Source organism: Microtus oregoni, unplaced genomic scaffold (assembly GCF_018167655.1).
Source record: "Microtus oregoni isolate MIOR12 unplaced genomic scaffold, Mior012 000036F_ref0000092, whole genome shotgun sequence".
Classification (NCBI taxonomy): Eukaryota; Metazoa; Chordata; class Mammalia; order Rodentia; family Cricetidae; genus Microtus; species Microtus oregoni.
The window spans coordinates 18,127,637-18,140,987 of NW_024543095.1; the positions used below are offsets into that span (position 1 = coordinate 18,127,637).

A 13,351-nucleotide genomic window follows, 5' to 3' on the forward strand; every position below is an offset into this window, starting at 1 on the left:
CTACAAACTCCTGTTTTTTGACAAAGAAGAAAAAAGTATATAAAAAAAGAAAGCATATTTAACAAATGGTGCTGGCATAACTGGGTATCAACATGTAGAAGAGTAAAAATAGATCATATCTATCAACATGCACAAAACTCAAGTCCAAATGGATCAAATACCTCAACATAAAGCCAGCCACACTGAACCTCATAGAAGAGGAAGTGGGAAGTACACTTGAATGCACTGGCACAAGAGATCACTTCCTAAATATAATTCCAGTAGCACAGACACTGAGAGAAACAATAAATGGGACCTCCTGAAACTGAAAAGCTTCTGGAAAGCAAAGGACACGGTCAACAAGACAAAACGGCAGCCTACAGAATGGGAAAAGATCTTCACCAACCCCACATCAGACAGAGGTCTGATTTCCAAAATATACAAAGAACTCAAGAAATTGGTCATCAAAAGAACAAATAATCCAGTTAAAAAAAAATGGAGTGCAGACCTAAACAGAGAACTCTCAACAGAGGAATCTAAAATGGCTGAAAGAAGCCGGGCCGTGGTGGTGCACGCCTTTAATCCCAGCACTCAGGAGGCAGAGGCAGGCGGATCTCTGTGAGTTCTAGGCCAGCCTGGTCTACAAGAGCTAGTTCCAGGACAGGCACCAAAGCTACAGAGAAACCCTGTCTCGAAAAACCAAAAAAAAAAAAAAAAAAAAAAAAAGGCTGAAAGACACTTATGGAAATGCTCAAAATCCTTAGCAATCACAGAAACGCAAATCAAAACAACTCTAAGATTCCATCTTACACTGGTAAGAGTGGCCAAGATCAAAAACACTGATGACAACTTATGCTGGAGAGGTTGTGGGGTAAAGGGAACACTCCTCCATTGCTGGTGGGAATGCCAGCTGGTACAGTCCCTTTGATATCAGTATGGCGATTTCTCAGAAAATTAGGAACAACCTTTCTTAAGACCCACCAATACCACTTTTGGGTATATAACCAAATGATGCCCAAGCATACCATAAGGACATGTGCTCAACTATGCTCATAGCAGCATTGTTTGTCATAGCCAGAACCTGGAAACAACCTAAATGCCCCTTGCCTGAAGATAAGGAAAATGTGGTATATTTACACAATGGAGTACTACATAGCAGAAAAAAATAATGACATCTTGAAATTTGCAGGCAAATGGATGGAGCTAGAAAACATCATATTGAGTTAGGTAACCCAGACCCAGAAAGACAATTATCACATGTACTCACTCATAAATGGTTTTAAAATATAAAGCAAAGAAAACCAGCCTACAAATCACAATCCCAGAGAACCTGGACAACAATGAAGACCCTAAGAGAGAGACATACATGGATCTAACCTACATGGGAAGTAGAAAATGATCTCCTGAGTAAATTAGGAGTATGGGGACCATGGGAGAAGGTTAAAGGGGAGGGGAGAGGGAGGGAGGGGACCAGAGAAAAATGTATAGCTCAATAAAATCAATAAAAAAAGAAATATTAAAAAAAAGAAAATGTGTGCACTTAACTTTCTAAATAACAACCTTCTATGATACAATAGTTTAGGATCTTTTTTCCCTCCAAAATACAGTGGCTACTACAACAAACTTGTGAAATGAACAAAATTCATCTGAGAGGTGCTTTAGAACAGAGGGAAACAAAAATGCAAACACCCAGGATCGATGTCATCTTTGGTTATCATCTTCCTTCTTCTTCTCCTCCTCCTCCTCCTCTTCTTCTCTTTCTTTCTGCTTCATTCTCCTCTTCTCCTCCTTCTTTTTATTAGCACCCAGAAGGAATCAGATTCCAAATGATTCATGAATGGATTTCTTGACCAAAGCGAAATAAAAACATGAACAGCATAAACTCAGCTTTTAGACCACTCCACATCAAAGCTCAAACCTTTGTTCTTTTCCTCCTTCCACCATATTTTGCCTCCATCCCCTTGCCTATTTCTCCTTCCAGCCTTTCCTTTCTCTTGGACAGCCAGTTACCACAAACCCACTTACCTCTTAAAAATAAACTTCCACCAGAAGAGAGGGGGAAATATCTCAAGGGTACAGGTACACTTTGTTTTCATTCTCAGTTAAAAGCCATTGTTAATTGTGAGTTTAGAATTGTTTTGAGAATACATCTTCAAGATATATGCCAATTAATTCACTTGCTGGTTGGTACTTTGTGGGAATCAAGTGAGCCAATTAGCTTTTGGGGAACCAGTCCTTTGGGCAAGGTCTGAGGTGCCACGTGTCTGCTGATAAGTTGCTCAGGCAGTTTCCAAAACAGCCTTCCAGGAGAGGCCCTTGGAACCTGATGAGAGAACACTCAGTAGGTCTAGAAGCAGCTGTGTTCATTCTAGAAGTTCTGCCTGCGTGACTAGCTTCAAGAGAGAGAGAGAGAGAGAGAGAGAGAGAGAGAGAGAGAGAGAGACTCTTCCAGGGCTTGCAGAAATGAGAGTGGGAAACAGCCCTACAGCTAGACTTCCCAAACAAGGCAGGATATTTTGAAAGAGCCCTAGGACTGGGAAACTGAAAGTGGGGGTGGGAAGGGGCAAGTCACAAGTGAGGGTTTTAAGTTCCCATTTTATCCTTAAACTTCAGAAGAAAACTTGTCTCTCAAGATTAAAAGATAATCTTACAAATTCATGATTGACATAGGTACAATATTATTAATAAAGTAATCACTCTCCACTTTGGCACAGCACCCTGCTCAGGTGCTGGTGAGGGGCCCCAGAGCTTTGCAATTATTATGTGCATTGCTCTTCTTAGTGTCTCTTTAGATAAAAACAAAAAACAAAACCAAACAAACAAAACCCTTTACACTTCTATTTTTCTTCTCTAGAAGAAATCAGCACTGTATATGGTTTTTGTGCCTTGGAAGTCACTGAGGTACCCCTCTCCTTTTCCTAAGTGCCCAACCAAGAGCCCAAGAGCCAATTTTCCCTGAGAATCTATTCTTATTCAGTATGTAGGTGACCTTTTCCTGCACCCTACCAAGAAGGTGAGCTGTAAACCTGATTCATCCCTCTTACTTTAGTTGAGAGAGGACCCCTGAGTGCCATACACAGGTTGTTAAGTTGTAAGAAAGGCAAGATTTATTCCAGAGAGGTAAAACCAGCACTGGAAATGTTCCCAGACGAACTAGGGAAAAGAAAATGATGAGGGTGCTTGGCTCCTACTGACCATTGTAGGTAATTTTTGGATCCCAACTTTTCAGAAATCTCTATGTTGTTAATTTGACTTAACCAAGCCCGTAGGAACTTCTCCGCTGTGGATCCAAGTGTGAATAGGCTTTCTGTGAGTTAGAATTAGCTCTCAATACTGTGCATTTCTGGGCCTACCTAAGTATCATAAACCTTTCGAGGTCCAAGTATATGAGGCCCTTACCTTCATCAATACCATCAGTATCCTTACCTTCATCAGTACCCTTACCTTCATCAGTATCCTTACCTTCATAAGTACCGTCAGTATCCTGTTACAGCCTTTCTTGAAGTTCAGGGTCAAAACCCTTTCCCTTGTCTAGAGATAGCAACTAAGTTTACACTCAGATTGGCTTTCAGGTCTGCTTTAAGCTTTATGCCATAGTCTTTTTGTTGCTCACAAAAAAATACCCACTTCTGCCTATTGTGGTGTTACACACCTTTATTCTCAGCACTCAGGATGCAAATTTCTGTAAGTTCAAGGCCAGTTTGATCTACACAGTGAGTTCCAGGCCAGACAGGGCAACATAGTAAGACCTGTCTCAAACAAAATAAAACATTAATCCCTACCCTACTTCCTTCCGTGAACTTCATTTTCTTTCTTCCTTCCTTTCTTTTTTCTTCCTTTCTTTTTTATTTTTTTCCTTCATTTCTTCCTTTCTTTTTTTTCTTTCGAGACAGGGTTTCTCTGTGTAACTGCTCTTGGCTGTCCTGGAACTCACTTTGTAGACCAGGCTGGCTTTGAACTCACAGAGATCCACCTGCCTCTGGCTCCCAAGTGCTGGGATTAAAGGCATATGCTGCCACCACTGTCTGGCCACTTTTTTTTCTTTTTAGGATTTTTGCACTGTATCCTGGCTGGCCTGGAACTGTAGCCTAGGCTGGCCTACGATAAGAGGTGCTCACACCACACCCAACAAACACCTCTTTGCTATTTGCCTTTGTTCTCAGCAGAGGTTACTAATACAATCCCAGCTGCTCTTTGTTCTTTTAGAAGATCAGGGTCGTGGCTCTGCTGGAGAAATGTCAAGAAAGGGTCAGGCATGCGGAGGAGCAATAATTCTGAAGCATCAACTCCGTGTCTTTCCCCCATATTGACACACAAACCAAAGACAGGGTCAGAGAGACAAGCAATGATGCTTTCTACATCCAGTCCCCTAATACTTGCTGCCCTGGTTGACAAAGGAGTGGGAAGGAAAGAGGGGGTTCCTTGTTTCTCTAATACTACCCCCCCCCCCCCCCCATTCTGTCAATCCTTCTGCTCACTGTTGCCCCAGGGGTGACTGCCAGGAACAATCTGACTGGGCAAACTGACTATGTCCTCAGGCCAACCAAGTCAGTTTTTTACTCTCTGCCTCCTCCCTCCTCGGTGAAACCTAGAGCTGCTTTCTACGACAGGTACTCAGGGCTGCACATAGGGGCGGGGAATCTTGCCTTCCAGGAAGGAAGGGGCTGCATTTAGATGCCAGGGAAGATATCCACAGAGAAGCTGGGATTTGGGTCGGGATGGGCCCTGTGATGATGGACGTCGGAAGGCTGGGCTCCAATAAACCCGAAAACCTTCCAGTCTTTAGTCTGTTCTGAAACTTTAAGTGGTGAATTTCCCGACGATGAAGAACATGGAGTGGGAAGTACTCCGGAGAGGTAGGAAGCGATCAATTTCGAACTTCTGGGAGTTTACTAGGAAGTTTTTCTTAACCTCGGAAATTTCCGGACTGAGCCACACAACTAATTTTAACTACGGGCTTTGGAGGTTTTCGGTGTTGGCTGTGGTTTGAGTGACATCCTCAATTTCCATGCAAAACTAACAGCTCCAGTCTCAAGGAGGGCGAGGTGATGAAGCTAGCCATCAGGCCTGGTTAGCCCTGGTTCCACCCTCCAAGCCCCGCCCCGAGTCCTGTGAACTTCTGGGCACCGCTTGCCTTGAATCAAGCTGAGCGGAGTCGGGCGCTCCCCGCAGCTCTGATCAGTCTCTAGACACCAAAATGAAGTAGCAATACGTGAGAAAGCTGCTGGTTTAAGAACCCAGAGCAACAGATTAAACCCAGCCGCCTAGAGTAAGGAGTCCAGTGGAAAGAGGAGTCCCGCAGTTAAAACAAACGCAAGCCTTCTCCAAGCTGGGGGCGTCCGAACAGCCTAGGCACTTGGCCCGGCCAGTTTGTCCCCAGCCCCGCGGGCACGGCGCGTTGCATCGAGCCGGGATCCCCAGGAGCTTGGGGTTGGGGTAGTCCTGTTCGCCGCTCCTTGGATTTATGACGTGCCGGAGGCAGTGGCGGTGACGGGGCCACCACACAAAGCCGGGCGGTCCGGGAGGAGGACCCCAGGCCGAGAGTCCCGACGGGATGGGGAGGGAACAGGGAGCGAGGCGCCCCCGGGCGCCCGGGCTCCCCGCAGCATTAAAGTGAGCACTCAGACAGCGGCGGGGGCGCGGCGGAGGGCAGGCCGCAATCGCCCGGCGCGCGCCTGGCTGCTGTGGCCTCGCTGGCCGCCCGCGCGCCCGGCCCGGCGGGGGATAGCCACGCCCACTCGGGGGTGGAGCCGCGGCCCCGGGAGGCTCCGCAGCTGGCGACGCCCGGGCTCGGGGCGGGGGCTGTGGCAGCAGCTGCAGCAGCGGCGGCGGCAGCAGCGGCAGGAGCTGCTGCAGCAGCGGCGGAGGCTGCTGCTGGACTCTTTGGGGTCGCGCAGTCGCAGCCCCAGTCCGGAGGCTCCGGGCGGTGCGTTTGTTGCTGCGGCCGCTGCTGCTGTTGCAGACCACCGGCTGCCACCCGGGCCCCCGCTGCCACCGGGACCCCGGATGCCGTCTGCACTCCAGTTGACTCTGCCGGAGAGTGTGCCCCAGCCTGGACGCCGCCCCCGGCCTGGTCTCCAGTCCTCCGCCGCACCTCCCATGACAGCTCCCGCACGAAGATGGCTGCGAAGGGCGCGCACGGCTCCCACCTGAAGGTGGAGAGCGAGGTGGAGCGCTGCCGCGCTGAGGGCCACTGGGACCGCATGTTCGAGCTGGTCCGGCATCTGCAGACGCTGGGCATTTCCGGCGGCGGCGGTAGCAACCGGCGAAGCAGCCCGAGCGGCAGGTTCAGCTTTCTAGACACCGGTGAGTGAAAGAAGGGCAGGTTCGCCGACTGCGAGTGGGCGAAAAGCACCGCCTCCTTCAGGAAGCGCTGCTCGACCGACCGTACCGAGCGGCTCTGGGCGCTACCTTCCCGCAGCCGAGGCAGTTAGGAAAATCCCAAAAGCTGTGCTTCTGCCCTTTAAGGTCGTGTAGGTAACCCTACGGTGAAAATGGAGGTTTCTGTAGGTATCAGAGAAGTTCATTGGACGGGACTCTTGCCACCCTAAACTACCTAAACTCCCTCATGCTGAGTTTGTTCCTCCTTCTCTTATCCCTTCCAATAAAGTAGGGAATCGAGCTCTGTCCACTTCGACCGAGGCTTGTTGAGTGCCTAGGTAGGTCGGAAAGAGGCCGGCGAGCCTCAGTTTCATCTGCAGTGGCTAACACTGGCCCTATCCAGCCCTGGCAGTGGCTTTAGCAGTAGGGCTGGTTTAGCTGGGCTGGGCTTTCGGGCTGGGGCGGGAAAGCACCCTGATGGGGCGGAGGGAGAACCCCACCCAGCCTCCAGCCCCAGATCCTGTTTCGGGTGCCTTGCTCAGAGCCCTGCTCCCTCCGCGTGTACACATCTACCTTTTCCGAAAGAAGCAGATATAAAGTCTGGATATAAAGAGTTTCCCAAAATCACCCAGCCCAGGACGCCTCTGTGGGAGAGATGGGATGACTATAATAGCAGGAATAAGTAAGCCATTGCTTACTGTGTATCAGACAAGTCCTCAGGAATTGAATCAAATTGTCACTCCTCATAACTATTCCTGTTTGCCAGACTCTACAGGTAAATAACTTGGTCATTCAGGCAGCAGGCTGTGAAATCTGAACCCAAGATCCTGAGTACATCTTTCCATTTGTGCTTTGTCTTCCAAGATGCCCATCCTTGCAGAGCGCCCAGAGTGGATAGGAGGCAGGATGGTGCGCGGTAATGGGTTGGTTTGTGGAGCTCCGAAGAAGGGCAGAGGGCTTCAGAGAAGCGGCAGGCCTTCCAGGGTCCCTGCCTGATGTTTGGGAAGGGCAAGGTGTTTGCTCAAGGAAAAGTGCTGCCTGCAGGGATCCGCCAGAGGCCAAGAGGTCTGAGCAAGGCTGAGCAGGAAAATTGCAGGAATCCCTTCTGGTGGGGCTGGTGAGGGTGGGAGTGAGAATGGACGCCCACAGGTGTTGGTTCCTGAGGAAGGTGTGGGAATCTGAGAGAGGTTGGTTCCACCGAGCTTGCTCAGCAGGGACAGAAATCAGGGCCTTCTTCCACCCTGAGGAGGAGTTCCTTTTAAAGCTACCTTGTTCTCTAGAGATTTCAGGGAGGCTCAGCCCTTGGCTAATCAGTATCCCGGGAGAAAAAGGCTGGGGAGGGAAAGGGAAGAATGGATTCAAAGGTGGACTTTAAAATCAAACAGCAGGAAGACTGCTGGCCACGTCTGTAGTCCCACCACCCGGGAGGGAGGCAAAGGCCGAGGGCAGTTTCTAGTCTGAGACCATTCAGGGGTGTGTATTGGTGACATTCTTCCTCAAAAAAACAAAACAAAACAAACAAACAAACAAAAACCCCAAAGCTACCGATAGAGCTGTGTGGTGGAGTCGCTGGGTTTGATGCCCAGCACCAATGGGAACCAGGAGCAACACAAATTTCCAAGACTTTTTGGTTTTTTTTTTTTTTTTTTTTTTTGGTTTTTCGGGACAGGGTTTCTCTGTAGCTTCGGGGCCTGTCCTGGAACTAGCTCTCGTAGACCAGGCTGGCCTCAAACTCAGAGGTCCGCCAGCCTCTGCCTCCCGAGTGCTGAGATTAAAGGCGTGCGCCATCATCGCCTGGCTTGACTTTTTGGATCCTAATGTGCTCACCAATGTGAGGTGAAGGCCAAGGACCACATTTCCCAAAGCTAAGCGGACCACCTGTTAGAGAACCCCTTTTGGGAAACAGGCTTAGCAGCAGTTAATTCTTCCTAATAACCCTCGGAGGAAGTTAGGCGTTTTCTCCTCATCTTTGATGTGGGGACGCCAAGGTGAAGAGGTCACGTCGTGAGCACATTGGTAGAGCTTGTGTTCACTCGTGGTCAAGTTGGGCCTGAAGCTGAGCTGTCTTTAACGTGAGAACTGACTGATATCAGCAGGGAGACTGACCAGTAAACACAGGTGCCCTCTCCTCAGCCCTGTGGGATACACATCCCAACCTACACACATGTGCGCATATGTGTGCCTCATCAACAAGAGGAAGGAAAACAAATGGCGTGAACATTTTCAGATTGACCTCTGTTTTCCTTCTCTTTCTTTGGATTCCATAGTTACTCAAGAGAATGAGTATTTGCGGGGAGAATGATGTTGGTGCTAATTTCCTGAACAGCATAGAAAGGATCATATTTTTATTTATTTGTTTATTTAGTGAATGTAATGGCACACATCTTTAATCTCAGCGATGGGAATAGGGCAGAGGCAGAAGAATCTCTATGAGTTTCAGATCAGCCTGGGCTACATAGTGAGACCCTGCCAAAAAAAAGGGGGGGGGTCAATCTTTATTCTTAATTTTGTGTATTTTAATATGTGTATATGTCCGTGCAGCTGTATGGACATGGGTGGAAGTGCCCACGGAGGCCTGGAGAAGAGGTTGAATCTCCTTGGGCTAGAGTTACGGGCACTGTGAGCAGCCTCATGTGGGTACTGGGAACCAAAGCTGACTTCCCTGCAACCACAGAGCAGTCTCATCATTCGAGAAGAGTATTAAAACTTCACCTGTCAAACCAGGTGGTGGTGGTGCACACCTTTAATCCCAGCACTCAGGGGGCAGAGGCAGGTGGGCCTCTGTGAATTCAAGGCTAGTCTGGTCTACAGAGGTAGTTCCAGGACAGCTAGGGCTACAGAAAAACCCTGTCTTGAAAACCAAACACCAATCAATCAATCAAACAAACAAACAAAAAACTCTCCTCACTTGTACTGCCAGACTCTTTGAGTTGGTGACCTGATGGTGGCATAATGGGGAAAAGGGCAGAAGGTACTAAGGGAGGGGTGGCTGAACCCCAAAGGTCCCCTTTTACTGGGGTCCTGCTGTGTTAGAGCTTTCTGTAGAGATTAGAGTGACCTCAGAACCTAGATACCAGGAGGTGAGGAGGGAAGGGGCAGATGCCCAAGCAGAAGAACCTCAGGCCTTTTTCCTGTCAGAGGCGCCTGCTCCTGCCAAGGGGAGGTAGTTACTACCTTTGTGTGTGTTCTTCAAACTCACATCCGGTGAGCAAGAGAGAGGGAAACTACAGGGTATCTCCTGTGGCCATGTGGTCTCTGGTGGCTGAAAACAAAACCGTCCAGTATTTTGATTTTTTTTTCAATAACTTTTTTCATTACTTTTATTTATTTTACTTGAGGGGCAGGTGTGTGTGAGCCAGAGCGTTCACGGGGAAGGCAGAGACCAGCTTGCAGGAAGCCAGTTCTCTGCTTCCACTGTTTAGGTTTGGGGGTCATCAGGTCATCCAGTGTTTTAACTTTGTTAACACTTTATTATGAGACATTTACAAAATACATTTAAAAAAAAGAAGGAAGCTCACCTATTAGCAACTGGCTTCAGTGGTTTTGAACTCATGAACACTCTTTAAAATTTTTAATTTGGTGCGAGTGTGTGTGCGTGTGTGCGCGCGCGTGTGTGTGCGTGTGTGCGAGTGTACGCGTGTGTGTGTGCGAGTGTGTGCGTGCGTGTGTGTGCGTGTGTGCGCGTGTGTGTGCGAGTGTGTGTACGTGCGTGTGTACGTGCGTGCGTGTGTGCGCGCATGTGCGCGCGTGTGTGCACGTGCGTATGTGCACGTGCGTGTGTGTGTGCGAGTGTGTGTACGTGCGTGTGTGCGTGTGTGTGTGCGTGTGTGTGTGTGTGTGTGTGTGTGTCAGTGGACAGCTTGCAGGAGTCAGTTTTCTCCGCCCACCATGCGGGTCCTGGGGATCAAACCCCCTGCTAGGCTCCATAGCAAGCGCCTTTACTTGCTGAGCCATCTTGATCCTCACCAACTCTTTTCCTCAGCCCATTGCTCTCCCACGCTTCACTAATTCCGTATGCATTTATGAAGTAAGAACCCATTAAAACTATAACTGCTATACCATTATCGTCTTTCAGAACCCCCATTTTGGTTCTGGTTTTTAGCGGAATGATCTGTTTCTTCAAGAGGGAAGGTTGTTTTAAACACAGTTGCAGTTTAATGTCTGAGCAGGTGTTCTTTTCACCTTGCCCTCCCAAAGCCGAGCTTGAAAGGCCTCTCAGTCACTGTGAACATTTGGGATAGAAGCCACAGAAACTCCTTTCTCAGACTGACCTGGAGGAGAGAGGGGGCTGACTTGACTCACACTCCCTAGCTGCAAATGGGCCAAATGTGAGGGCCAGGCAGGAGGCAGGAGCTTCCAGGGGGAAGTGCTGGAACTTGCCCCTTGAGAGATCCAGGGGCCTGAGAGGAGAGTAGCTGCCGCAGGCTTTCAGAACAGGTCGGGAGGAGAGGTGACCACTCAGTGAGGCCTGCTTGCCTCTGCTAAGGGCAAGCATGGGGTTGGGAGTGCCATGGGTCTGTCAGGAAGACTTCACAGCCCTGACAGGAGAAACTGGACCCTCTCTGCCCCAGGCCTGAACCGGGAGCAGGTTTTGCCTGTGAAAGACAGTGGTGTGGTTATTCATCCAAACTATTACTTGACAACTGAAAATCGAGGACTTGGGATTTCCAGGTGCCCTTTAGTTTCATGGAATTATCAGTGAAGAACTGTAGGAAGGGGAGGGATTAAGGAAAGGGGAAGTGAGCGAAGATTGACACCTGCTGAGTGAGGATCTGCTAAACCCACAGTCTGGGAGGGAGCACTGGGAGGGAGTGAAGCCTCCCTGGGTAACCAGAGGGCCTGGAGGTGGGCTCTGGCAGAAGCTCCTTCAGTACCACACACAAAAACAATGCTGACTACCCCTGGAGGAAAGTGAGAGCCGCTCACCCCTGCTGTGGGATTTACTGTTAGCTTCTGGCTTAATCATCTAAGATTGCAGGTTATTCTTTATGTTTCACCTATCAGCCTGGCAAGGTAGCTCAGGGGCTCAAGGTGCCTGCTGTGAAGCCTAGTTTCTGTCTTATACCCACTGGTGAAAAGCGAAACTCAGTGGACTCCTTACAGGCTGTCCTCGGACCTCCGCAAGCCAGACATGGCCAATGGGCACCCCAGCCTGTGACTACAACCCCTCACCTACATTAAGTAAATGTTTGTTTGTTTTTGTTTCTTTTTATTAGATCTCTGCTCTGAGGTGCAGGAGAGGCATTAGTATTTGCCTGTGTTGTGTTGTTGGTTACAATGCGAACAAAAACTGCATATATCCACTTTTAGGGCTGTGCAGGTTAAATGAAACCCATGATAAAATGACTGTCACTTCGTAGGCGCATTCGTAGGAACATTAGTGTTCCTTCACAGTCTTCTTCCTTCAGAGTTTAGGGCAGTGCTCGTCAAACAATTTTTAGAGGGGAGAGTTTTTGGTTTTTATCTGCTAGGATTCCCCCCCCCCCAAAAAAAAAAAACTCAGAAGACCCAGGCCCTACAAAAATGATAGAAAAAAAATTTTTAGGTTTTCATCCTTTCTGATTTTTTTTTTTAATCATTGGATTTAGTCAATTCAACAGTGCTTTGGCTGGTTTCTGCACGTGCACTCAAGTTTTTGCCCACGTGGTGGTGGTGGGGTTGTCACAAACTGAGACCTGTGCTGGTGCACACCACCCTGGGCGGCACAGCTTCTGAGGGCGCTCTCATTTGTGGAAAGGGGTGCCTTCCGGGAGCGAAGCAAGTTACTTTTGGCAGGAAAGGTGTCAAAATGAGGGTCAGGAACTCTGGAAGGACTAGGTGAGCTGCAGAAGGGGCTGGCACTGCAGCGAGGTGGGGAATTAAACGTCACAGGGTGGAGAGGCTCCTGAGGGGCGGGACCCTCTCACAGAAGGAGCCTGCCAAAGGACACAATTCCCCAAAGCTAGCTTGGAACCCTGCTGTGGGTTTTACACAGAAGGGCAGAGCCCTGAGCAACCTGCATCCTTGCTAGATGTCCGCCACTCTCTGGGGCTGAGATTTGAAAATGAAGGACGCCTTCCAGCCCTGGGTTGATTTAAATTTTATTTTTGAGTAGGTGGTGTATTCACTTAGTTCAAACCAAAGGTGCCCAAGAGTGGAAAGCCCACTGCATCTCCAGCCTGTTCCCAAGGTTTTCTGGCGGGTGTGTGTGTGTGTGTGTGTGTGTGTGTGTGTGTGGTGTGTGTGCGCGCGCGCGCATATGTTTCTATCACTTGCATGGAGAATAGACAGTGGCTTATGACTGCCGGGCACTATTGTGTGCGCTGCTTTTTTCCTTCCTTCTTTTTTTTCTAGCTGGCTTGGAACGCGCTAGGCAAGCCTGAAACTTGCAGAGAGCTAATGCTGGTGTCACTCCCATGATCTGCTCACTCTGCTTGTTTCTTCAACACCAGGGGCTCACCATGTAATTCTGACTTGTCTTGAATTAGCTGTGTAGACCAGGGTGACCTCAAACTCAGAGATCTGCCTGCCTCTTCCTCACTCTGCTTCGTTATCAGTTTAAGTTTCTTCCACAGTTGTACATGCAAAGCATCCTGGGTCTTTTTTTTTTTTTTTTTAGATGAAAGGCGTCCCTTTTATGGATGTAGAGAATTTTAATTAGCCACCCATTGATGGACATACAGCCCGTCTACGTTTTTTGCTAGTGTAAGTGCTACTGAATGAGGAATTAGGAGTAGGTTGTTTTACATATGCAAACATCTGTAGGATGTTGCCAAGTTGCCCCTTTTAGAAGGTTCTTCAATTTATGTTCCCTTAGCAATGGATGGTAGTTTGAAAGGGGTACTTTTATAGGCAAGTCCTCAAAATGTTAATTTTTAAAATCTCGAGGTTGGTAGCAAAGGGTCTGATGAAGCCTCCCTGGGGCAAAAGCCTCATGGGACTGTGTGGCTGAGATTTGGGTCAGGGTGCTCTGTCTTTCAGAGAGGGAGACTGAGCAAAGGCCGTTATTCTCAGGACAGAGTAGGGTGACAGCTGTAGCTCTGTGTCTGTTGGCTTCCTCTCCCGAGAGCTC

The 13,351-nt window shown here is 48.8% G+C and overlaps 1 protein-coding gene across 3 annotated transcripts in view; it reads left to right on the plus strand.

Moving 5' to 3' along the window:
* Window positions 1-5,782: 5,782 nt before the first annotated feature.
* Window positions 5,783-13,351, plus strand: part of Ttc7a (tetratricopeptide repeat domain 7A) — a 110,705-nt gene continuing 103,136 nt past the window's right edge. The window contains exon 1 of one of the 3 annotated variants that reach the window (XM_041630983.1): window positions 5,783-6,285. In XM_041630983.1, the coding sequence (XP_041486917.1) occupies window positions 6,099-6,285 (187 nt within the window). In that variant the 5' untranslated portion in view covers window positions 5,783-6,098. The remainder of the gene's footprint in view (window positions 6,286-13,351) is intronic. The other 2 variants (XM_041630981.1, XM_041630982.1) reach the window with 2 other exon arrangements.